Source organism: Erinaceus europaeus, chromosome 23 (genome assembly GCF_950295315.1).
Source record: "Erinaceus europaeus chromosome 23, mEriEur2.1, whole genome shotgun sequence".
NCBI classification, from domain to species: Eukaryota; Metazoa; Chordata; class Mammalia; order Eulipotyphla; family Erinaceidae; genus Erinaceus; species Erinaceus europaeus.
Genome location: NC_080184.1, coordinates 7,709,211 through 7,736,647, shown reverse-complemented (window position 1 = coordinate 7,736,647; position 27,437 = coordinate 7,709,211). Strand labels below are relative to the sequence as shown.

The 27,437-nt window shown below is 39.5% G+C and overlaps 3 protein-coding genes across 5 annotated transcripts in view; all 3 read right to left on the bottom strand.

Moving 5' to 3' along the window:
• LOC103123871 (zinc finger protein 709-like) overlaps nucleotides 1-15,497 on the bottom strand; it is a 236,158-nt gene extending 220,661 nt beyond the window's left edge. Inside the window, exons 1-3 of one of the 3 annotated variants that reach the window (XM_060182163.1) lie at nucleotides 15,185-15,497; nucleotides 12,858-12,987; nucleotides 9,598-9,724 (exon numbers count right to left, since the gene is read on the bottom strand). In XM_060182163.1, coding sequence (XP_060038146.1) covers nucleotides 9,598-9,724; nucleotides 12,858-12,872 — 142 coding nt within the window. In that variant the 5' untranslated portion in view covers nucleotides 12,873-12,987; nucleotides 15,185-15,497. The remainder of the gene's footprint in view (nucleotides 1-9,597; nucleotides 9,725-12,857; nucleotides 12,988-15,184) is intronic. The other 2 variants (XM_060182157.1, XM_060182159.1) reach the window with 2 other exon arrangements.
• Nucleotides 4,892-7,096, bottom strand: LOC132535616 (zinc finger protein 709-like; the record flags this gene model as incomplete). The annotated part of the gene is made up of 1 exon (XM_060182215.1): nucleotides 4,892-7,096. A coding segment is annotated over one exon (1,245 nt), but the record flags the coding sequence as incomplete, so codon positions are not given.
• A 2,530-nt stretch (nucleotides 15,498-18,027) lies between the features above and the next one.
• LOC132535671 (zinc finger protein 709-like) lies at nucleotides 18,028-26,233 on the bottom strand. The gene is made up of 2 exons (XM_060182444.1): nucleotides 26,211-26,233; nucleotides 18,028-19,749 (listed from the first exon to the last, which is right to left on the bottom strand). Exons 1-2 carry the CDS (start codon nucleotides 26,231-26,233, stop codon nucleotides 18,192-18,194), a joined length of 1,581 nt encoding a protein of 526 aa, XP_060038427.1. The 3' UTR covers nucleotides 18,028-18,191.
• Between the last annotated feature and the right edge of the window lie 1,204 nt (nucleotides 26,234-27,437).

The window sequence follows — 27,437 nt, the reverse complement described above, 5'->3', positions numbered from 1 at the left end:
GAACAGAAAAAAAATTGAGAGGGGAGGGACATGGAGGAAAGAGACTGCATCGCCACTTCATCACTCATAGAGCTTCCCTCCTGCAGGTGGGCACCTGGGAATTAAACTCAAGTCTTTCAAATGGCAACATGTGTTCTTAAGTGAGTGCAGCAACTTTGTTATTCATAAATATAAATAAGGTCCAGCGCAAGGATCCCAATTTGAGATTCCAGCTTTCCACATACAGGGGACTTGCTTCACAGGTGGTGAAGCAGATCTGCAATAACTACAACAATAAAAAAACAAGAGCAATACAATATATTTTTTAAGAAACTATCTTTACTTTGGAATATGAATGAATTTTTGCAAGTTTCCAAATCCCTGTATAAAGCTTGTCATATATATAGTAGTATTCATTATGAAATCTCACCTCAGAAGAGCAGGTCCCCATAGTTTTGTAACATCCTATGAGTGTAAAATCTTTCTTGGTTGGTCCAGATACTATCATGCTTCCTGAGACAATTCTTTAGTATTTATTTTCCCTTTTGCTGCTTATTGTTGTAGTTATTATTATTGTTGTCATTATTGTTGGATAGGACAACGATAAATGGAGAGAGGAAGGGAAGATAGAGAGGGAGAAAAAGATAAGACATCTGTAGATCTGCTTCACAGCTTGTGAAGTGACTCCCCTGCGGGTGGGGAGCTGAGGTCTGGAACAGGGATCCTTAAGCTGGTCCTTGTGCTTTGAGCCACGTGTGCTTAACCCACTGCTCTACCACCTGACTCCATCATGAGACAATGCTAAGGCCACATCCTTGAGTCAGTAGTTTCTCCTTTTGATCATGTTCTGTACATGGCTGCAGATAGTGGGAACAGTAGCCAGTTCCTTTCTATTTCCCCACCATTTGTCAATTGGCATCTGCTTCTTTTTCTTTCTGAGGAGACTGAGCTCTGCATTGATGTGGTTGAAGTCCCTCCACAGGGAGCCACTGGGGCCCTTCAAGGTGACCGTGAGACCCTTCAGAGAGACGTTGACATTCTCTGGAATGTCTACGGTTTGGTTGCTGAGAATGGTCTTATTCTTGCAGTAGATGTGGCAAAGAAGGAACTTCTTTCATCCAGATCAACTGTTTTTACTATATAACAAAACAATAAAATATCTAGGAATAAACCTAACTAAAGAAGTGAGAGACTTGTATAGTAAAAATTATGAGTCACTCTCCCTCCCCAGGGTTCACTGTGTTCAGGTTGGTGAGTGTGGCCTCCAACTCCCTGTCTCTAAAGAAACCAAAGCAGCCTCTCCCTCTTAAGTCTTCACTGTATTAGGGCAGAGTAGTGAAACTCACCAACCCTTTGTGCTTCCTGGGGAATTAGACAAGCCTCTCACCCACAGGATTTACTTCATTGGTGCTGGCATGTTATCATATATATGTAAATTTCTCACATGCTTATTAAAAATTCTACCATTCCCTCATTGATTTTATTGTACAGCAAGTAAAAATAGTGTTAGATCAGCCTGAGAAACAGAATATCAATGTATAGTTTGCAAAATCACATCTTCATACTGCATTTTAAAACATTCATGAGATCATCAAACATAAACATATGCTAGAGAAGATAAATAAAATGTTGTCCCTGTGGTCCAGGAGGTAGCAGAGTGGATAAAGCACAGAACTCTCAAGCATGAGGTCCTGAGTTTAATCCCTGGCAGCACATGTACCATTGTGATGTCTGGTTCTTTCACTCTCCTCTATCTTTCTCATAAATTTTTTAAAAAATAGTTGTTCCTTCATAAAACTATGAAGACTATTGATATAAAGATGACAACTCTACACTTCCAAGTTAAAAAAGGCCATCAATCGCAACCTGGGAAGCTAAAACACCAAAAATGACAACAAAAATATTCATAAGAGATAAAATAGTATAAGAGCGATACAATTCCCACCACCAAAACTCCCATATCCAATTCTCTCCCTTGATAGCTGTCCTATCTTTATCCCTCTGAGAGTATGGACCCAGGATTATTATGGGGTGCAGAAGGTGGGAGATCTGATTTATCTTCAATGGTTTTCTCTCATGTACAAATTCTTTAGTAGTCAAGTATTTCCACAGTACCTACATGGATACAGTCTTGTTTATTTTTAATTAACTTCTTTATTTTATTTGACAGAGTCAGCTAGAAATAGAGAGGAAGAGGGACATAGAGAGGGAGAGAGACAGAGAGACAACTACAGCCCAACCTTACCACTTAAGAAACTATCTCATAGCAGGTGAGGATCAGGGGCTTGGACCTGGGTCCTTGCACACTGTAACATATGTACTCAACCAGGTGCACCACCACCGAGCAACAAGGTCTTGTTTCTAATGATAGTGTAATCATATGTGTGAAAAATGTCACTCTACTTAAATATTTATTCATTTTCACATTAATAGACTTTCAGTACCAAATGTGCTTTTCTATGTATTAGAATTGAAGAAGATAGTCCAGGAGGTAGTGCAGTAATATAGCTTTATTTTTTTATTTTTATTTAAGAAAGGAGACATTAACAAAACCATAGAATAAGAGGGGTACAGTTCCACACAAATCCCATAACCCAATCTCCATATCCCATCCCCTCCCGATAGCCTTCCCATTCTCTATCTCTCTGTATGTATCCATGTTTCATCAAAGATGTACTTGAGGTTTAGGTGGGAAAGTGTTTCACCAATGTTTTCCTCTAAGTATTTGATAGTTTCTGGTCTAACATTGAGGTCCTTGATCCATTTGGAGTTGATTTTTGTTTCTGGTGAGATAAGGTGGTTCAATTTCATACTTCTGCATGTTACAACCCAGTTTTCCCAGCACCATTTATTGAAGAGAGCTTCTGTCTTCCATTTAATACTTTGGGCCCCTTATCAAAGATTAGATGTCCATAGGTGTGGAGGTTTAGATCTGGGCTTTCAATTCTGTTCCACTGGTATGTGTGCCTATTTTTGCTCCAGTACCGGGCTGTTTTGATGATGATGGCTTTATAATATAGTTTGAGATCTGGGAGTGTGGTGCCTCCATTTCTGTTTCTTTCCCTCAAGATGGTTTTGGCTATTCTAGATGTTTTCTGGTTCCAGATAAATGATTGTAGTTTTTGTTCTATTTTCTTAAAGAAGCTTGGTGGAACTTTGATGGGTATTGCATTAAATTTGTATATGGCTCTGGGGAGAATATTCATTTTGATGATATTTATTCTTCCAATCCATGAGCATGGACCAGATGACATCACAAATTCTACAAAACTTTCAGGAAACAGCTAGTACCCATACTCCTAAAGCTTTTCCATAAGATTGAAGAAACATGAACACTCCCTTCCACCTTCTATGAATCCAACATCACCCTGATACCAAGCCTTTGACAAAACCCAACATCTATTCATGCTCAAAACTCTACAAAAAATGGGAATAGATGGGGAATTTCTCAAGATAGTGGAGTCCATATATAGCAAACCTACAGCCAACATCATACTCAATGGAGAGAAGCTGAAAACATTCAACCTCAGATCGGGGACTAGACAGGGCTGTCCACTATCACCATTACTCTTCAATATAGTATTGGAAGTTCTTGCCATAGCAATCAGGCAAGAGAAAGAAATCAAAGGAATACAGATTGGAAGGGAAGAAGTCAAACTCTCACTATTTGCAGATGATATGATAGTATACATAGAAAAACTTAAAGAATCCAGTAGAAAAAAACTACTGGAAGTTATTAGGAAATATAGCAAGGTGTCAGGCTACAAAATCAATGTACAAAAATCAGTGGCATTTCTCTATGCAAACACTAAAACTGAAGAAGACATCCAGAAATCACTCCCATTCACTGTTGCAACTAAATCAATAAAATACCTAGGAGTAAAGCTGACCAAAGAAGTGAGAGACTTGTGTACTGAAAACTATGAGCCACTCTTCAAGGAAATAGAAATTGATACCAAGAAATGGAAAGTAATATAGCTTTAGACTCTTGCTGGGACTATGTGTAAGCCTGATAGAGCTTAGGGAGAACCACCCCCGTCCTTGGATGGAGGTCTGAGGAGATAACCTCTTGGTCTCTCTCAACCAAGGTGAGCAAAAGGGGGGAAACTCAGACTTGGTTCTTTCCTTCTTGACTCTCAGGCCCACAGAAACCCGAATACTTCCCTCCATTAACTGCAGGCCACATGGCCACAGATTCACTTATTCAAAGTCACCTTCTGATCACAAAAGAACACACCTTATCACACACTCCATCATACACCTGAGACCCCAGACAAGAGAAATTCCAAACTATATGGCCTTTTAATATCCATCTTCTCTCTTTCTCACCCTACGGGTTTAACCCCTATGCTTCTCTCAAATACCTTTGGATAATTAAGTTGCTTGCGTCATGGAGAATAACTGTCTTGTATCTCACCAATTCCTGTCATACCAGCCCCCTACCATAAGGGCAAACTGATCTGTAAGAAACCTGTAATTTCTGACATATTTCAACAATAATTCCCTTTGTTTGGTTTTCTATTTAACTCATGTCCACCTTGTTAATAAACGGGTTCTGAGCACTCTAAAGAGCTCCCTGGTGTCTTTTACTTCGTGTCACCCCTGTCGTGAGCAAGAAAGAACCGGTCCGTTACCTTTCCCCTGGAGACCACCCTGCAAGAGACCCGACAGACTCTCAAGCAGGAAGTCCCAAGTTCAATCCCTAGCAGCAGACATGTATGTACCAGAGTGAAATCTGATTCTCTCTGTATCTCTCCCTATCATGCTACATAAATAAATACATATTTAGAAAGATGTAAAAATAAAATTAAAGATTAAGAATTGAAATAGTCATATTCCTTACAAGCACATAGGTATGGGTTCACTAGTTATTAAGAAAATATGGGGGGTCGGGCAGTGGCGCAGTGGGTTAAGCGCATGTGGCGCAAAGCGCAGGGACCGGTGTAAGGATCCCGGTTCGAGCCCCCGGCTCCCCACCTGCAGGGGAGTCGCTTCACAGGTGGTGAAGCAGGTCTGCAGGTGTCTATCTTTCTCTCCCCTTCTCTGTCTTCCCCTCCTCTCTCCATTTCTCTCTGTCCTATCTAACAACGAATTGCGTCAACAAGGGCAATAATAATAACCACAATGAAGCTACAACAAGGGCAACAAAAGGGGAAAAAATGGCCTCTAGGAGCGGTGGATTCATGGTGCAGGCACCGAGCCCAGCAATAACCCTGGAGGAGGGAAAAAAAAAAAAAAAGAAAATATGATCTTGGGATTTGGGCGGTAGTGCAGTGGGTTAAGTGAATGTGGTGTGCAAAGCGCAAGGACTGGTGTATGGGTCCCAGTTCGAGTCCCCAGCTCCCCACCTGCAAGGGCATCACTTCACAGGTGGTGATACAGGTCTGCAGGTGTCTATCTTTCTCTCCCTGTCTGTCTTTTCCTCCTCTCTCCATTTCTCTTTGTCCTATCCAACAACAACGACATTAATAATAACTACAACAATAAAACAACAAGGGCAACAAAAGGGAGTAAATAATAATTAAAAAAAAGAAAATATGATCTCTAATTATTTTTAAAATTTTACTTAATGTTTTCTCTGTACTGTGAGCACTTTCATGTGACTGAAGATTACCAAGGTCACTGTTTAAGTAACACTGGGCTTATTTCCATATGCTCTATGAGTAGTGGAAGAACTGAAAGGTTTTCTGTATTGTCTATATTACATTACTAGGGTTTCTCTCCATTGTGCATTATTTCTTGTGATTAAAGATGACTGAAATGACTGAATGTTCCACTGCATCATCTATATTCATAGGCTTGCTCTCCATGTGAGTTCAAGTACCTGATGAGTAGAGGAATCACCAAAGGCTTTACTGCATTGTTTCGATTCCTAGACATTCTCTCCACTGTGAGTTCTTTTATGTGTCCGAAGATGACTGGATTGACTGAATGTCTTATTACACTGCTTACATTCATAGGGCTTCTCTCCACTGTGAGTTCTTTCATGTGTCTGAAGATGACTGGATCGACTGAATGTTTTCCTACACTGTTTACATTCATAGGGTTTCTCTCCACTGTGAGTTTTTTTATGGCCCCAAAGATTACTGTAACAACTGAATGTTTTCCTACAGTGTTGACATTCATAGGGCTTCTCTCCACTATGCGTTCTTTCATGTATCCGAAGATGATAGGATCGTGTGAATGTTTTCCTACACTGTTTACATTCATAGGGCTTCTCTCCACTGTGAGTTCTTTCATGTGACCAAAGATAACTGGAACAACTGAATGCTTTCCTACATTGTTTACATTCATAGGGTTTCTCTCCACTGTGAGTTCTTTTATGTTTCCAAAGAGTACTGTAACGACTGAATGTTTTCCTACAGTGTTGACATTCATAGGGCTTCTCTCCACTATGCGTTCTTTCATGTATCCGAAGATGATAGGATCGTGTGAATGTTTTCCTACACTGTTTACATTCATAGGGTTTCTCTCCACTATGTGTTCTTTCATGTGTCCGAAGACAACTGGATAGTCTGAATGTTTTCTTACACTGTTTACATTCATAGGGTTTCTCTCCACTGTGGATTCTTTCATGTATCTGAAGAGAACTGGAAACACTGAAGGCTTTACTACATTGTTTACATTCATAGGGTTTCTCTCCACTGTGGATTCTTTCATGTATCCGAAGAGAACTGGAAACACTGAAGGCTTTACTACATTGTTTACATTCATAGGGCTTCTCTCCACTGTGCGTTCTTTCATGTGTCTGAAGTTTACTGGAACAACTGAATGTTTTCCTACATTGTTTACATTCATAGGGTTTCTCTCCACTGTGGATTCTTTCATGTATCCGAAGAGAACTGGAAACACTGAAGGCTTTACTACATTGTTTACATTCATAGGGTTTCTCTCCACTGTGGATTCTTTCATGTGTCCGAAGAGAACTGGAAACACTGAATGCTTTACTACACTGTTTACATTCATAGGGCTTCTCTCCACTGTGCGTTCTTTCATGTGTCTGAAGTTTACTGGAAAAACTGAATGTTTTCCTACATTGTTTACATTCATAGAGTTTCCCTCCACTGTGAGTTTTTTTATGTCTCCAGAGATCACCGGGTTGACTGAATGTTTTACTACATTGCTTACATTGATAAGCTTTCTTTCCAACAGGAATTCTTTTCTGTTTTTTAAGCTGACTGAATACTTTGTTGTATACTTCACATTCTTGAGGTTTCTCACCATTTTGACTTTGTTCTTTGGCCTCAGAGATTTTCACTATATTACTAGAAAACAGTGAGAATTTACTTAGTGATATTGTAATGAATAAAATGAAATTTTATGAAGAAAATGCAGGTCATTATTATACATAAATGACCAAAATTCATACACATTATCAATACAGTTGACTAAAAATGTTTATACTGACAAAATAATAATAATAAATTAAAATTATATAAAGGCTCTTATAGTTAAAAAGAAAAAAAACTCAAAAAAGCTGTTAATTACTAAATAGTATAATACATAAGTGAGTTAAACCACAACCAATAATATACTGACAGCAATATTTATTTATTTTATTTATTAAAAATATTTTATTTATTCATTCATTTATTCCCTTTTATTGTCCTTGTTGGTTTTATTGTTGCAGTTAATTTTGTCATTGTTGCTGGATAGGACAGAGAGAAGTAGAGAGATGAGAGGAAGACAGAGAGGGGGAAAGAGAGATAGACACCTGTAGACCTCCATCACCACTCGTGAAGCGACTCCCCTGCAAGTGGGGTGTCAGGAGCTCATACCAGGATTCATATACCAGTTTTTGTGCTTTGTGCCACATGTGCTTGACCCACTGTGCTACCGCCTAACTCCAATACTGTATTTATTAATTGAAGTACATTTGTCAATGGCAATTTTATCTTTGTGTTCAATTTTTTTTATTTTTAAAAAATATTTATTTATTTATTCCCTTTTGTTGCCCTTGTTGTTTTTTATTGTTGTAGTAGTTATTGTTGTTGTTATTATTGATGCCACTGTTGTTGGTCAGGACAGAGAGAACAGAGAGATGTGGGGAAGTGAAAGATAGACACCTGCAGATCTGCTTCACTGCTTGTGAAGTGACTTCCCGCAGGTGTGGAGCCAGGGCCTCAAACCAGGATCCTTATGCTGGTACTTGTGCTTTGCACCATGTGAGCTTAACCTGCTGCGCTACTGCCCATCTCCCTATGCTGAAGTTTTTTATTGAAATCACTAAGTTTTCTATTAAAACACTCAATATTATAAAAACATAGATATTCATAGAAGGGACATATGCTTAATGTTTCCAAGTGTACTACTTTGTAAACACTGAGTTTCTCTGTCTTATTATGTTTTTATATTTTTTTCCTTCGTGTTGCCTTTATTATTGCTTTAGTTATTATTATTGTTTTTATTAATATCATCATTGTTTTTATTAATATCACATTGTTTTTATTAATATCATCGTTTTATAGGACAGAGATAAATGGAGAGAGGAGGGGAAGACAGAGAGGGGGAGAGAAAAACACCTGAAGACCTGCTTCACTGCTTGTATAGCAACTCCCTGCAGGTGGGGAGCCAGGGGTTCAAATCAGGATACTCAAGCCAGTCCTTGTACTTTGCACCATGTAAGCTTAACCCACTACACTACCCACCTGACTCCCCTCTGCCTTATTTCTAAGTTTCCATTTCTTTCTTATCTGTGTTAGAAATTTTATCCCGAAGTGGAAAGAAATGATAATCCAGAACACCATTTTCTTACATGTACTGACAATGATTTAAATGAGAACCTCAGGCTTATACATCACATCCATCATTATTTGAGTCAATTACCAACTATTCCATAAGCTATTCATGTCATCTTTTTTTAAGAAGTACTTTAAGAATTATCTGTTTATATCAGTCATTATAAATTCTCTTTATTTTAAAAACACTGTTTTATAGGGAGTCAGGCAGTAGTGCAGTGGATTAAGCACACATGGCACAAAGTGCAAAGACCAGTGTAAGGGTCCGGGTTTGAGCCCCCAGCTCACCAGCGGCAGGGGACTCATTTCACAGGCAATGAAGGAGGTCTGTAGGTATCTATCTTCCCCATCTCTCTCCATTTATCTCTGTCCTATGCAATAACAATTACATGCATAACAACAACTACAACAATAAAAAGGGCAACAAAAGAAAATAATTAAATAAATAAATATAAAAAAATAACTGTTATAAAAATCATTGTATTATAGCAATTGCTATGAATCAAGCAATAACTCAAATACTAGAGAGCACACACTTAGGAACCCAAAAGGGTCCATTCACTTAGGGAAATCATGAAGGTAACAAATCACAGAGAAGTTCACAGTAGCTTTCTGGGTAGGACAGTATATTTTATTATGAATGAGATTCAAACCTTTTACTTCCTTGGTCATTATATTTTTCTTTGATGGAATGATCCCCTTGTAACTTTCCTAAAAACAAAAAAGATATTAGAAAGGATACAAATATACTGAATTTTTTATCCCTCATGAGTCACAGTCACAATAACGCCCCTTTCACTTAACCATGTCTCCGCATACGTTGGTGAACAATGGAAAAAATATATCTTTTCATTGAAAAATGAATGAATATCATAATTACCTATCAACAGAATGTTTCTAAAGTTTTCCCACATCACATTTCTGTAGAGTTTCTTCTCTGGAGAATTTAATAGTGCCCACTCTTCTTGAGTGAATATCACTTTTACATCTTCATAGGTCACCAAGCACTAAAACATACAGTGTATTTATTTATATGAGAAAACACTTCATACTGACAGTTGATTAGACAACCATGATCTACTTTATGAAGTCAGTGATTGTCTCATCACCAAACGTACCAAATACCTTACTCACATGGTCTATAATGTGATACACTAACTGGTACAGTGATTAAATCTTTGTGCTGTCATCAAGTCCTAAACCCAGTCCCTGCAATCACATGAGTGATGTTACTATGAAGTGTGCTTGGAAGGGTGTAGAAACATCTCCAAGCATAACTAAACCAGGATTGGGAGAGCAGTCAGTGAACAATTTAATTTCTTTACCTTTTTATGTTTTCATCACTGAGGCTTTTAGAGCTCCATGTTATAATTTTAGGAAGGAAAAAATAAAGATGAAAGATACCCCACCACTGAAGCTCCAGTGTGGTAGAGATCTGGCTTGAATGAGGACCATGCACATGGCAAAAAAAGCAATAAATAGATGTAATTAAAAAAGGAAAAAAAAAACTTTTAAAAATGACTTAAATTGAAGGTCAGTTTGTGGCTTAAAACAATGGAAGGCACCCATATTCAGTGGGGAAGCAATTACAGAAGCCACTATTTCCACGTTCTGCACCCCACTGTGATCCTGGGTCTATCCTCCCTGAGGGATAAAGCATAGGGAAGCTATCAAGGGAGGGGATTGAATATGGAGTTGTGGGGATAGGAATTGTGTGGAAATGTACCCCTTGTATCCCATACTCTGGTCAATATTTCCATTCTATAAAAAAATTTTTTAAAAAGGAAGACACATGACTGACACTACAGGACAACTTCCAAGTAAGTGCACATAATTATTGTCTAGAATTGGATCCAAAAATAAGAACATTAATTTGTGAGAGAGAAAAAAAGCATACTTGCTCCTTAAAATTGAATAAATAAAATTAGATAAAAGGAGAGAACCATTAGTCAGGGAATTCTTGGATTTCCCCATAAATATGATGAGCCAAGACCTCTAATATCTCTCCACCATTACTGGTCACTACTATCATGTTTGGGAACTACTCTCTACCTTAATCCAGTTTTCTAGTTTTATTCTCAACTCTGATGCCATCTTCCCAAATAATATTTTTAGTCCATCTTTATGTTACTATCAAGCTCAAGCAAAAATCACTCAAATCATGGGCCCATAGGAAAATACCTAAAGAAGACTACATAGCTTCATTATACTTTAAAATTCCTATTCTAATCTGCTCTAATCTTACTTTCTGGTTCCTGTTTACTAAACATTTTATTTTGCTTTATGTCTTACTTTCTTTCAGTCACCAGGTTGCAGATGCTATGATTCCATCTTGAATACTCTGGATAGATGACTTCATCAATGTGACCTAGAACTACAACTCTGCTGAACTCTACCTTTGTAGGGAAAGAAACAAACAGGCTGGGGGTATAGATCAAAAGTGCCAATGTCCATGTCCAGCAGAGAAGCAATTGCAAAAATCAGAACTCCCACCTTCTGCACCACATGCACAGTTTTTGTCCACACTCCCAGAGGGGGAAAATGTTAGGGAAATATGACTAGAAGGTTCTGAAATATAATTCTATCAGGACAATGAAAGAAAAGAGGAAAAAAGCAATGCCACTCAGAAGTAGTTATTGGTATAGGTGATACTTAGAAAGGAAGACAAGGGCCATAGTCAAAATTATATATTTGTGGAAGTAACATTCAACCCATATCTGGTAGAATCACTGCAGTTACCTGTCAATGAAGGACACAAAACTCTGGTGGTGAGAACACTGTGGACTTGTATGCACTGGATACATTATAATTTTAGTATCAATATTATAATAATCACCAATAAAAATAATTAATTAAAAGGAGAGGGCCAAAGAGAGATTTCACCAGTTTGAAAGTGTGCCTTGTCATGGATAAGACCCAGATTCCAGACCTGGGAGCATATGGCACCACAGCAAGAGAGGAGCTCAAGACCTGTGCTATCTCTCAATAAACAGGTCGCCCAGGAAAGGTGAAAATACATTCGTACAAGGCAGTACCTTGGGTAAATAAAAATGTTAATAAAAGAAATGAAGAAATAGAATGGGACAAGTCTTCCTAACATGTTTTGCATATCACTTTCAATTTTTTCAAACCCATGAATAATGGTACCACATTACATTAATTTCTTGGGTCTGGGCAGTGAATTATGTGAACAATCTAACGTAGCAGTACAGACACCTTACTCAATAGAAATATTGTAATAATGGCCTTAATTCAAGCTGTGAAAAGAAAGCGTTTTCCATTGTTGCATGCCACAATTAGATGAGAGCTTTCCCCCTACCATCAGAGTTATTGCTGGGAATTGGTGCCAGCACTACAATCTATGGCTCTAGGCCGAGATTTTATTTCATTTCTCCTGTTTGTCTGTTTGTAATTGAATATGACTGATATAAATTGAGAGGGAATGGGACAGATATAGAGGGAGAGAGAAAGACAGACTCCTGAAGACCTACCTGGCTTCTTATTAAGTACCCCCCCCCAATCATGGTGGAGAACAGAACTTGAAACTGGGTTCTTTCCCATGGTAACCTATATGCCTAACTGGGTGTACCCATCAAGATAAGTATTTTCATAGTATATAGAGTGCTTGGGTAGAAAGGAATAAAAGGCTTTGGGTATGAGTAGGTACGTTCTGATGAACTTCATTTATCTTAGTGGAATAATTTTATTTATTTCCTACAGAGCATGAGGGAAAGAAAAGGGAAAGAAACCGGAGTATCACTAATGAAGTTTCTCTCTTCACGTCTCTGTGTGGTGTGAGGGATTGAAACTCAATATCTGGGCATGAAACTCAAAAAAATCTGTAACAGGATCTTCATGGTGGCACACAAAGTAGAAAGCAAACATTCAAGGTTCAATGGAGGAAGAGTACTGTGGTGTTTCTTGTTCACTTTCCTTCCCTCCTCTCTTTTTGTCATATCTACCTAATATCTGTATCTATATATCATGGCAGCAAAGACTGGTGACAAAATAAGTTTTTGAGTAAATATTCAGGCAAATCAGAAACAGTGAAATGAACATTCATAACAGAAAATGCATGTGTAAATTAAAATATAACTTAGTCAGGAGGAAAAAGAATCAGATCTGGCATATGTCATTTACCTGAGAAAGTGTCATTTCTCCCTCTTTCTCTCAATTTCTTTTCAGGCCAGAAAATGAAAAGAAGCAGTATCTTCAGACTGTGATTTGCCTCCACAAGCCAGGCCTCTTGGCTTGACAGCAAGCACTACACCTGCAGGGAATGTAAAACTGGGAATTGGTAAACAAAGTCAGGACACCTAGGGATTACTGGCAAACAGTTTTTATATCTGGCACACCAGTTCCAGAATTAGTTAACACCAAAAGCTCCTGGGCTCTGATGTGTTGTAATATTTCCATTTTGGGAGTTGGGTAGTAGTGCAAGAGGTTAAGCCACATGGAAAGAAGCGCAAGGATGACATAAATATCCGGGTTAGAGCCCCTGGCTCCTCACCTGCATGGGAGTCGCTTCACAGGCAGTGAAGCAGGTCTGAGGTGTATATCTTTCTCTCCCCCTCTCTGTTTGATCCTCCTCTCTCCATTTCTCTTTGTCCTAACAACAATGACATTAGTAACAACAATAATAATAAAAAAAGGGAAACAAAAGGGAATATAAGTAAATATTAAAATAAAGATTTCCCATTCATACATAAAGAAAAGTTGAGCAAAAATGTTTCACAGGTATGCATACTGGGACTAAGATATGGGCAGAGGTCACAAAGACTGTCATGGCTTTTTAAATGCGTATGCTGCATAGTGCAAGAACAGGCTTTAGGATCCCAGATCAAGTCCCCACTCCCCACGTACAGGGAAATTCATAAGCACTGAAGCAGATTTACCGATATCTATCTTTTTCTTCCCCTTTGTATCTTCCCCTCTTCTCCCAATTTCTCTTTGGCCTGTCCAACAATAGCAATAATAACAATAACAATCACAACAAGGGTAACAAAATGGTAGAAATGGCCTCCAGGAGAAGTGGATTTGTAGTGATGGAATAAAGCCCCAGCAATAACCCTAGGGGCTATAAATCAATCAATCATACACACACACACACACACACACACACACAAAAAAAAAAAAAAAAAAAAAAAAACAATGGGTTGTCTTTAATTGACTTGGTATTAGATGTAAATGTTTACTCTAGCACAATGGGTTACATAGGTGGCACAAAGCCCAAGGAGCAGCTTAAGGATCCTGGTTCAAGCCACCATCTCCCCACCTGTAGAGGACTCGCTTCATAGAAGCAGTGAAGCAGATCTGCAAGTGTCTATCTTTCTTTCCTCCCCTCTAGCTTTCTCTCTGTGCTATGAAAAAAAAAACACTTTTAAGACTCTATGGGGGTACGCATGACTTAGTATCTTAACAACATCCTTGTTAGTGCTGCAGATAATCACCTGCTCCATTCCTACAGGCATTGTGCTGGGAACCTCAGCCACAGTGTTTAAAGAAGCAGATCCCAAAAGATTTCTTGACACTTTCCTATCAATGACACAAAGTTCTCCAACTTCAAATGCATAAACGATCTATAGAACCTCTAGTTACACATATGAACAAAGAGAAATATGGGAGAAAAATCATAGTGCACTTTTTAAAAATTACTTTTTAATATTTATTTTCCCTTTTGTTGCCCTGTTGTTGTTGTTATTGATGTCATCATTGTTGGGTAGGACAGAGCTGGGGGTTCAAACCTGGATCCTTATGCTGGTCCTTACGCTTTGTGCCACCTGTATTTAACCTGCTGTGCTACCGCCCGACTCCTCATAGTTCACTTTTATGATATTAAAGCAGTACTGCAGGGGCCTTTCTGTCTCACTCCCTCTATAGCCCCCCCACCCCACTTCCCTCTCTATTTCTGACTGTCTCTAACCAATAAATAAATAAAAATAAATGTTTAAAGTTTAAAAGGAGGAAAAAAAGAAGAATGGCGATCCACCTCCTTCTCCATAGAGCACAATGTGTAACACCCCACACAGAATCAGGACAGCTCAAGAGGAATCCAGTCCTGGTGGAAGGTGGTGATGGTGGATTGACCAGGGAGAGGCCCAGACATACGGCTGCTCCCCAGCATATTATTTTTTAATACATATTTATTTTCCATTTTGTTGCCCTTGTTCTTTTTAATTTATTTATTTATTCCCTTTTGTTGCCCTTGTTGTTTTATTGTTGTAGTTATTATTGATGTCGTTGTTGTTGGATAGGACAGAGAGAAATGGAGAGAGGAGGGGAAGACAGAGAGGGGGAAAGATAGACACCTGCAGACCTGCTTCACCGCCTGTGAAGCGACTCCCCTGCAGGTGGGGAGCCGGGGTTTGAACTGGGATCCTTATGCCGGTCCTTGTGCTTTGCACCAACCCTCCCAATCTCAGCCTCAATGATCCACACTCACAATATCCCGTCCAGTCTGAACTTACTGAAGTCGCCTCTCGAACGTCCAAATCAGCAGGAGATGAGAGCAGCAACCAGAGAAAAGTAGAGAAAAGCGGCGTCCCAGAATCACAGGATCCATTGCTAGTGTCTCTTACTTCCTGCAGTGTCGGTTTTCACTTTGGAGCACCGCCCACCAACAACCCACATTGGTCCATGTTCACTGTCTCAGAGTTTAATTGGGTGAAGCCCTTGCCACACACAACTACTCTTCTGATTGGATAATGTTCACACCCAATCGAAAGCAGAGATTTCTAAGTGACAGCAATGCTGTCCTATCAACTTCTATAGGGGCTGTGCCTGGAGAACCCTTAAAGCCAGAAATGGCTGGCAAAGCTTTCTCTTGAGTACTCAAGAAGCTTCAGTTGTTAAAAACCTACAGTTCCATCAGCTTCCTCACCCAGTTAGCTTTCTCCTGCTCGCTCTCTTCCGTGCTGCTTGGCCCTATGAGGCGCAGCTCTGTGACCACGCACCCCGGGTGCTTGGTGCAGCTGCTGTGCCCAGCGTGGAATATGAATTAAGTTTTGCAAAATTTTCCAAATCTATGTATAAAGCTGGTCATATATATAGTAGTATTCCTTTTAAAATCTCCTCACCTAAGAGCAGGTCCCCATAGTTTTGTAACATCTCATGGGTGCAAAATCTGTCTTGCCAGGTCCAGATACTATCACTCTTCCTAAGACAATTATTATTTTTTCTTTGTTTAGTACTTATTTTCCCATTTGTTGTCCTTGTTTATTGTTGTAGTTATTATTATTATTGCTAATGCCATCATTGTTGGATAACACAAAGAGAAATGGAGAGAAGAGGGGAAGACAGAGAGAGGGAGAAAAAAGATAAGACACCTTGAGATCTGCTTCACAACTTGTGAAGTGACTACCCTGCAGGTGGGGAGCTGAGGTCTGAAACAGGAATCCTTAAGCTGTTCCTTGTGCTTTGTGCTACGTGTGCTTAACCCACTGTGCTACCACCTGATTCACTCCTGAGACAATTCTAAGGCCACATCCTTGAGTCAGTGTTCTCTCCCTTGATCATGCTCTGTATATGGCTGCAGATAGTGCGAACACTAGCCAGTTCCTTACTATTTCCCCACCATTTGTCAAATCGGAGCTGCTTCTTTTTCTTTCTGAGGAGACTGAGCTCTACATAGATGTGGTTGAAGTCCCTCCACAGGGAGCCACTGGGGCCCTTCAAGGTGACCGTGAGACCCTTCAGAGAGACGTTGACATTCTCTGGAATGTCAACAAGTCTGGTTGCTGAGAATGGTCTTCATTCTCGCAGTAGACATGGCAAAGGAACTTCTTTCGTCCAGATCAACTCTTTTTACTGTAGTAACAAAAACAACAAAAGATCTAGGAATAAACCTAACCAAAGAAGTGAGAGACTTGTATAGTGAAAATTATGAGACACTCTCTCTCCCCAGGTTTCCATGTGTTCAGGTAGGTGAGTGTGGCCTACAGCTCCCTGTGTCTAAAGGAACCAAGCAGCTTCTCCCTCATAAATCTTCACTGTATTAGGCAGAGTAGTGCACTCACCACCCTCTGTGCTTCCAGGGGAATTAGACAAGCCTCTCGTCCACAGGATTCACCTTATTGGTGCTGGCATGTAATCATATACATGTAAATTTCTCACATGCTTATTAAAAATTCTATCATTTCCTGATTGTTGTTATGTATAGCAAGTAAAAATGGTGTTAGACCAGCCTGAGAAACAGAATATCAATGTATAGTTTGCAAATTCACATCTTTGTACCGCATTTTAAAACATTCATGAGATCATCTCAACATAAACATATGCTAAAAAGAAATAAAATGTTGTTCCAGTGGTCCGGGAGGTGGAACAGTGGATAAAGCATAGAACTCTCAAGCATGAGGTCCTGAGTTCAATCCCCACAGCACATGTACTAGTGTGAAGTCTGGTTCTTTCACTCTCTTCTATGTTTCTCATAAATAAATACATTCTTAAAGATGAGAACTCTACGCTTCCAAGTTAAAAAAGGTCATCAGTCCCAATCTTGGAAGCTAAAACACCTGATGACAGCAAAAATATACGAGAGAAGCATACGAGAGAAGATAGGATAAGAGGGGTACAATTCCACACAATTTCCACCACCAGAACTCCCATATCCAATCCCATCCCTTGATAGCTCTCCTATCTTTATTCCTCTGGGAGTAGGACCCAGGATCTTATGGGGTGCAGAAGGTGGAAGGTCTGATTTATCTTCACTGGTTTTCTCTCACGTACAAGTTGTTTAGTAGTCAATTATTTCCATCTTATCTACATGGATAATCTTGTTTATTTTTTATTAACTTTATTTGATAGAGATAGCCAGAAATGGAGAGGAAGGTGGACATAGAGGGAGAGACACCTTACAGCCCTACTTCACCACTCACGAAACTATCCTCTAGCAGGTGAGGATCAGGGGCTTGAACCTAGATCCTTGCACACTGTAACATGTACTCAACCAGGTGCACCACCACCCAGCCCCAAGGTCTGGTTTGTAATGCTAGTGCATTCCTATGTATAAAAAATGTCACTCTATTTAAATATTTAATCTTTTCACATTAATAGACTTTCAGTATCAAATGGGCTTTTCTATGTATTAGAATTGAAGATGAAGGTAGTCCAGGAGGTGGTGCAGTAATATAGCTTTAGACTCTCAAGCAGGAAGTCCCAAGTTAAATCCCCAGCACAGACATGTACCAGAGTGAAGTCTGATTTTCTCTGTATCTCTTCCTATCATTCTACATGAATACATATTTAGAAATATTTAAAAATAAAATTAAAGATGAAAATATTGAAATATTTATATTCCTTACAAGCACATAGGTTTGGGTTCACTGGTTTATTAAGAAAATATGATCTTAGGAGTCGGGCTGTAGCACAGCGGGTTAAAGCGCATGTGGCGCAAAGCGCAGGACCAGCATAAGGATCCCAGTTTGAGTCCCCAACTCCCCAAATGCAGGGGCATCACAGGTGATGAAGCAGGTTCTCTTAACTGTGAATTCTTTCATGTCTCAGAAGATGACTGGACCGTCTGAATGTTTTCATACATTGTTTACATTTATAGGGTTTTTCTCCACTGTGAATTTTTTCATGTGTCCGAAGACTACTGGAACAACTGAATGTTTTCCTACACTGTTTACATTCATAGGGCCTCTCTCCACTGTGCGTTCTTTCATGTTTCCGAAGAGTACCGCCATCACTGAATGTTTTACTACACTGTTTACATTCATAGGGCTTCTCTCCACTGTGCGTTCTTTCATGTATCCGAAGAGAACTGGAACAACTGAATGTTTTCCCACACTGTTTACATTCATAGGGTTTCTCTCCACTGTGAGTTCTTTCATGTGTCCGAAGAGAACTGGAACAACTGAATGTTTTCCCACACTGTTTACATTCATAGGGTTTCTCTCCACTGTGAGTTCTTTCATGTGTCCGAAGAGAACTGGAACAACTGAATGTTTTCCCACACTGTTTACATTCATAGGGTTTCTCTCCACTGTGAGTTCTTTCATGTGTCCGAAGATTACCAGATTGACTGAATGTTTTCCTACACTGTCTACATTCATAGGGCTTCTCTCCACTGTGCATTCTTTCGTGAATCCAAAGAGCACGGCTATTACTGAATGTTTTCCCACATTGTTGACATTCATAAGGTTTCTCTCCACTGTGAATTTTTTCATGTGTCCGAAGATGACTGGATTGACTGAATGTTTTACTACACAGTTTACATTTATAAGGCTTCTCTCCACTGTGCGTTCTTTCATGAGTCTGAAGATTACTGGACTGACTGAATGTTTTCCTACACTGTTTACATTCATAAGGTTTCTCTCCACTGTGAGTTCTTTCATGTGTCCGAAGATGACTGGAACAACTGAATGTTTTCCTACACTGTTTACATTCATAGGGTTTCTCTCCACTGTGCATTCTTTCATGTTTCCGAAGAGTACCGCTATCACTGAATGTTTTACTACACTGTTTACATTCATAGGGCTTCTCTCCACTGTGTGTTCTTTCATGTGTTTTAAGATAACTGGATTGACTGAATGTTTTCCTACAGTGTTTACATGCATAGGGTTTCTCTCCACTGTGCATTCTTTCATGTTTTCGAAGAGAACCAGATTGACTGAATGTTTTCCTACACTGTTTACACTCATAGGGCTTCTCTCCACTGTGCATTCTTTCATGTTTCCGAAGAGAACCAGATTGACTGAATGTTTTCCTACACTGTTTACATTCATAGGGCTTCTCTCCACTGTGCGTTCTTTCATGTGTCTGAAGTTTACTGGAAAAACTGAATGTTTTCCTACATTGTTTACACTCATAGAGTTTCCCTCCACTCTGAGTTCTTTTATGTCTCCGAAGATCACCGGGTTGACTGAACGTTTTACTACATTGCTTACGTTGATATGGTTTCTTTCCAATGGGAATTCTTTTCTGTTTTTTAAGCTGACTGGAATAAGGGAATACTTTGTTGTATACTTCACATTCTTGAGGTTTCCTACCATTTTGATTTTGTTCTTCGGCCTCAGGAATTTCCACTGTATTACTGGAAAACAGTGAGAATTTACTTAATGATAGTGTAATGAAAAAAATGAAAGTTTATGAAGAGAATGCAGGTCATTATTATGCATAAATGACCAAAATTCATACACATTATCAATACATTTGACTAAAATTGTTTATAATGACAAAATTACAATAATAAATTTAAATTATATAAAGGCTCTTGTAGTTAAAAAAAAAAACACAAAAAGTTGTCAAATACTAAATAGTTAGTATACTTCACTGCTTGTGAGGCAACTCCCCTGCAGATGGGGTGCTGGGAGCTTGAACCGGGATCCTTACACCGGTCCTTGCACTTTGCACCATGTGTGCTTCACCCACTGTTTTGCTACCCGACTCCCAATATTGTATTTACTAATTGAAGTACTTTTTGTCAATGGCAAGGTTTATCTTTGTGTTGATTTTTTTTTCCTTTTAAAAAAATATTTATTCTCAGGAGTCGGGCTGTAGTGCAGCGGGTTAAGCGCAGGTGGCGCAAAGCACAAGGACCGGCATAAGGATCCCGGTTCGAACCCCGGCTCCCCACCTGCAGGGGAGTCGCTTCACATGCTGTGACGCAGGTCTGCAGGTGTCTATCTTTCTCTCCTCCTCTCTGTCTTCCCCTCCTCTCTCCATTTCTCTCTGTCCTATCCAACAACGACAACAACAATAATAACTACAACAATAAAACAACAGGGCAACAAAAGGGAATAAATAAAATAAATACTAAAAAAAAAAAAAGAAAATACTTTAAAAATATATATATAGGAGATTCGACTTCCAGAGGCGGAGCTACGAGCAGCAGATCACTTTCTCTCCTCTCCTCTCCTCTCCTCTCCCGGATCAACTAGGAATACCAAAGGAGACCACCCGGACCGAAACAAGACAGGACTACAATGACCACAGGAACCGAGTAAATCACCATTTAAATCACCGAGTAAATCACCGAGTAAATCACAAGTTCAACATCCAAACATTAGCTAAGGAAATAATAACAGGAGTGAGTAAAGAATTTGAAAAAATTGTAATCAGAAATGCAAGAACAACAAATGAGAATATGAAAGAAAATTCTAATTATCTCATGGTTATAAGAGAGCTGAAAGCTGAAATCGCTGAGCTAAGAAGGCAACTAGCTGAACAAGCTAAAACAGTATCAGAGCAGGGCAACAAAATAGATGAACTCCAGAAAGCAGTAGAGGGCAGAGAGAATAGAATCTATGAGGCTGAAGACAGAATTAGCAAGATTGAGAATGAATTAGAGACAACTAAAAAAGAAGTAAGAGATCTCAAAAAGAGATTAAGAGATGCTGAAAACAACAACAGAGTCCTATGGGATGACTTCAAAAGAAATAATATACGCATTATTGGCTTACCAGAGGAAGAAAGAGAAGGAGAGGAAGAAAGCATTCTCCAGGCCATAATAGCTGAAAATTTCTCAAGTCTAGACAACACCAAAGACATAAAGATTCAAGAAGCCCAGAGGGTCCCAAACAGAATTAACCCAGACCTAAAGACACCAAGACATGTCATACTTAGATTGGAAAGGAATAAGGATAAAGAAAGGATCCTCAAGGCTGCAAGAGAAAAACAAAGAGTCACCTACAAAGGAAAACCCATAAGATTAGCAGCAGACTTCTCCATACAAACACTACAGGCCAGAAGAGAATGGCAAGATATCTATCGAGTGCTCAATGAGAAAGGCTTTCAGCCAAGAATACTATATCCTGCTAGACTGTCATTCAGACTAGATGGAAGCATCAAAACCTTCTCAGACAAGCAACAGTTGAAGGAAGCAACCATCACCAAGCCTGCCCTGAAAGAAGTTCTGAAAGGTCTCCTATAAACAACCAGACCACCACAAATAGGACATATATCAAAACACTCTAAAACTCTACAAGAATGGCGTTAAAATATCTTCAGTCTTTGATATCAATAAATGTCAATGGCCTGAATTCACCTATTAAGAGACACAGAGTAGGAAGATGGATCAGAAAACACAACCCAACAATATGTTGTCTACAGGAAACTCACCTAACTCAACAAGACAAACACAGACTTAAAGTGAAAGGATGGAAAACTATCATACAAGCCAATGGCTCACAAAAAAGGGCAGGAACAGCTATTCTCATATCTGACATGATAGACTTTAAAATAGATAAGATTAAAAAAGATAGGAATGGACACTACTTAATTCTCAGAGGATCAGTCAATCAAGAGGACTTAACAATTATTAATATCTATGCACCCAATGAGAAGCCATCTAAATACATCAAACTTCTACTGAAAGAGCTACAGCAATATATTAACAGTAACACAATCATAGTAGGGGACTTCAACACCCCACTCTCTCAACTTGACAGATCATCCAGGAAGAAAATCAGTAAAGACATAAGGGAGCTAAATGAAGACATAGATAAACTAGAACTATTGGACATTTTCAGAGTCATTCATCCCAAGAAACTGGAATACACAATTTACTCAAATCCACATGGATCATTCTCAAGGATAGACCATATGTTAGGCCACAGAGACAGCATCAGCCTATTCAAGAGCACTGAAATCATCCCAAGCATCTTCTCAGACCACAGTGGAATTAAACTAACACTTAACAATCAACAAAAGATTAGTAACAGTCCCAAAATGTGGAAGCTCAACAGTACACTTCTTAACAACTTCTGGGTCAAAGAGGAAATCAAGGAAGAAATCAAAATGTTTCGAGAGTTCAATGAAAATGAAGACACAAGCTATCAAAATATTTGGGACACAGCTAAAGCAGTCCTAAGAGGGAAGTTCATAGCTATACAAGCACACATTAGGAAACAAGCAAAGGCACAAATAAACAGCCTGATTGCACATCTTAAAGACCTAGAAGAAGAACAACAAAGGAATCCTAAAGCAACCAGAAGGACAGAAGTCACTAAAGTTAGGGCAGAAATAAATAACATTGAGAATAGGAAAACCATACAAAAGATCAATGAAAGTAAATGTTGGTTCTTCGAAAGAGTAAACAAAATCGACAAACCTTTAGCCAGACTCACAAAACAAAAAAGGGAGAAGACCCAAATAAATTGCATAGTAAATGAAAGAGGAGAAATCACAACAGACACTGCAGAAATTCAACATATCATGCGAGGCTTCTATGAACAACTATATGCCACCAAGCTAGAGAACCTGGAAGAAATGAATGATTTCCTAGATACCTACCAACTTCCAAAACTAAGTAAAGAGGAAGTGCATAACATGAACAGGCCCATCACCGCTAATGAAATTGAAACAGTTATCAAAAATCTTCCCAAAAATAAAAGTCCTGGACCAGATGGTTTTACAAATGAATTCTACAAAACCTTCAAAGAAGAACTAATACCTCTACTTTTAAAAGTCTTCCAGAAGATTGAAGACACTGGAATACTCCCTGCCAGCTTCTATGAAGCCAACATCACCCTGATACCAAAGCAGACTGGGACACAACCAAAAAAGAAAACTACAGACCAATATCTCTGATGAACATAGATGCAAAAATATTGAACAAAATTCTAGCCAACTGGATACAGCAGTATATCAAAAAGATTGTTCATCATGACCAAGTGGGGTTTATCCCAGGCATGCAAGGTTGGTTTAATATACATAAATCAATCAATGTGATCCACCACATCAACAAAAGCAAGACCAAAAACCACATGGTCATATCAATAGATGCAGAGAAAGCCTTTGACAAAATACAACATCCCTTTATGATCAAAACACTACAAAAAATGGGAATAGATGGAAAATTCCTGAAGATAGTGGAGTCTATATATAGCAAACCTACAGCCAACAACATACTCAATGGTGAAAAACTGGAAGCATTTCCACTCAGATCAGGTACTAGACAGGGATGCCCACTATCACCATTACTATTCAACATAGTGTTGGAAGTTCTTGCCATAGCAATCAGGCAGGAGCAAGGAATTAAAGGCATACAGATTGGAAGAGAAGAAGTCAAACTCTCCTTATTTGCAGATGACATGATAGTATACATGGAAAAACCTAAGGACTCCAGCAAGAAGCTTTTGGAAATCATCAGGCAATACAGTAAGGTGTCAGGCTATAAAATTAACATTCAAAAGTCAGTGGCATTCCTCTATGCAAACACTAAGTTAGAAGAAATTGAAATCCAGAAATCAGTTCCTTTTTCTATAGCAACAAAAACAATAAAATATCTAGGAGTAAACCTAGCCAAAGAAGTGAAAGACTTGTATACTGAAAATTATGAGTCACTACTCAAAGAAATTGAAAAAGACACAAAGAAGTGGAAAGATATTCCATGTTCATGGGTTGGAAAAATTAACACCATCAAAATGAATATATTACCCAGAGCCATCTACAAATTGAATGCTATCCCCATCAAGATCCCAAGCACATTTTTTAGGAGAATAGAACAAATGCTACAAATGTTTATCTGGAACCAGAAAAGACCTAGAATTGCCAAAACAATCTTGAGAAAAAAGAACAGAACCGGAGGCATCACACTCCCAGATCTCAAACTGTATTATAGGGCCATTGTCATCAAAACTGCTTGGTACTGGAACATGAACAGACACACTGACCGGTGGAATAGAATTGAGAGCCCAGAAATGAGGCCCCACACGTATGGACATCTAATCTTTGACAAAGGGGCCCAGACTATTACATAGGGAAAGCAGAGTCTCTTCAACAAATGGTGTTGAAACATGCAGAAAAATGAAACTGAATCACTGTATTTCACCAAATACAAAAGTAAATTCCAAGTGGATCAAGGACTTGGATGTTAGACCAGAAACTATCAGATACTTAGAGGAAAATATTGGCAGAACTTTTTTCCGCATAAATTTTAAAGACATTTTCAACGAAACGAATCCAATTACAAGGAAGACTAAGGCAAGTATAAACCTATGGGATTACATCAAATTAAAAAGCTTCTTCACAGCAAAAGAAACCACTTCTCAAACCAAGAGACCCCTCACAGAATGGGAGAAGATCTTTACATGCCATACATCAGATAAGAGTTGAATAACCAATATATATAAAGAGCTTGCCAGACTCAACAACAAGACAACAAATAACCCCATCCAAAAATGGGGGGAGGACTTGGACAGAATATTCACCATAGAAGAGTTCCAAAAGGCCGAGAAACACATGAAAAAATGCTCCAAGTCTCTGACTGTCAGAGAAATGCAAATCAAGACAACAATGAGATATCACTTCACTCCTGTGAGAATGTCATACATCAGAAAAGGTAACAGCAGCAAATGCTGGAGAGGGTGTGGGGTCAAAGGAACCCTCCTGCACTGCTGGTGGGAATGTCAATTGGTCCAACCTCTGTGGAGAACAGTCTGGAGAACTCTCAGAAGGCTAGAAATGGACCTACCCTATGACCCTGCAATTCCCCTCCTGGGGATATATCCTAAGGAACCCAACACATCCATCCAAAAAGATCTGTGTACACATATGTTCTTGGCAGCACAATTTGTAATAGCCAAAACCTGGAAGTAACCCAGGTGTCCAACAACAGATGAGTGGCTGAGCAAGTTGTGGTATATATACACACAATGGAATACTACTCAGCTGTAAAAAATGGTGACTTCACCGTTTTCAGCCCATCTTGGATGGACCTTGAAAAAATCATGTTGAGTGAAATAAGTCAGAAACAGAAGGATGAATATGGGATGATCTCACTCTCAGGCCGAAGTTGAAAAACAAGATTAGAAAAGAAAACACAAGTCGAACCTGAAATGGAATTGGAGTATTACACCAAAGTAAAAGACTCTGGTGTGGGTGTTTGGGTGGGGAGAATACAGGTCCATGAAAAATGATGAATGAAATAGTGGGGGTTGTATTGCTAAATGGGAATCTGGGGAATGTTATGCATGTAAAAAAAAAAAAAAAAGAAGTAGAAACGCAAAGCAGAAATTGACTGAGTTTGGAGTATGGCACCAAAGTAAGAAAGCAGAAGTATACTAGAGTTTGCAGTGAGTACCTCCCTAATACTTCCTCTCCACTTTTCCAAGCTTTGGGTCCATGATTGCTCAACAATTTGTTTGGCTTTGTATGTTAACTCTCTTTTTAGTCACCAGGTTCCAGGTGTCATCAGGATGCCGGCCAGACTTCCCTGGATTGAAGACACCACCAATGTGTCCTGGAGCTCAGCTTCCCCAGAGACCCATCCTACTAGGGAAAAAGAGAGGCAGACTGGGAGTATGGACTGACCAGTCAACGCCCATGTTCAGCGAGGAAGCAATTACAGAAGCCAGACCTTCTACCTTCTGCAACCCTCAATGACCCTGGGTCCATGCTCCCAGAGGGATAGAGAATGGGAAAGCTATCGGGGGAGGGGGTGGGATATGGAGATTGGGTGGTGGGAATTGTGTGGAGTTGTACCCCTCCTACCCTATGGTTTTGTTAATTAATAAAAAAAAAAAAAATGTTAGGCCTAGGCCAGCATCTAACGCCTTGGGCGTCCAACGCCCCATGGGTACTCTAGTCCTCTGGAGTTCCTAATCTTCTAGCGTTTGCCCTTCTTCCATAGCCAGTCAACAGCGTCAGGTTGAGCCTGATGTAAAGTTTCGAGACCTCCTTTGAATCTGGAGAGGTGGCAGTCGTTGACTATGTGGGTCATATTAAAGCTCAGCACTTAGCAATAAGCTAGTCTTATTGATGAATTCCAAGGATCCCAGATGATGCCCCCAAATGTTAGGCTCCCTAATCCAAGATTCACCAAGAGACCAGGGTAATGTAAAAACAAAGAGCTTTATTTACTAACTTGGGATAATGGCTAGGGCCGAGACCCCACAGCTGTATTGGGTGCTCGACCCCTTATCTAAGTCTAGGGTTACTAGGGTTTATATACAATTCAGAATATGAGGTACATGACAGTGTTACAACTATAGTTATCCACTACACATTTATGGGGGCAGTGAGGATTCTCTTTATAGCCCTGTGGTCATCTTCTTTTCCTGCCTCCAGGATTCTCAGAGGTGTCTCGTTATGATTTCTCACCTCACCTTGGGGCTGCAGCTGCAGCCTGCACAAGAATTACTTTCTCTAATTGTTTATATATCTTTCAGGGTGCTGGAGTCCAGGCCTGCCTATCTTTTCATTACCAATTTTACATTTATTTTTTCAGCTCATCTCTACAGTAAAGCAGGGCTGCAGGTCACTTTCTAGCTCTCTATCTCCCCTTACTCTCAATTTCTGGCTGTGTCTATCCAATAAATAAATATAATAAACAATTTTTAAAAAGACAGAGAAAGGAAATCCGGACACTCCTGGTCTTCCAAGCTTCATAATCCTTTTGAAGGAAGGACAGGACCCTCTCAGGGGATGTGCTTCAGCCCTAGTCTTCAGGGGCTCACATCTGCATTTCATGACCTTTTGCAGTTGGGTAGAGAGGCAGTGCTGGTGTTTCTGGCCTCTGCCTAGGTTCCTTCTCCTGGATTCCTCCAGGGTGCAGAGGGAGGGGAGCTGTTTTCCTGAAGTTGCACTCCAACACACACCTCTGTCAGGAAAAAGTAGCTGAAATTAATGAGGCTCTGGGAGAAAATCCAGGACTCATCAATAAACCTTGTTATACAGATGGGAGGCTGATCAAGATGACAGTGAGTAATCCTTCAGAACTAGATGATCTAATGAGTGTGGATTAAACTCTGAGACAGTGGCCATGGACCAATGTGGGTT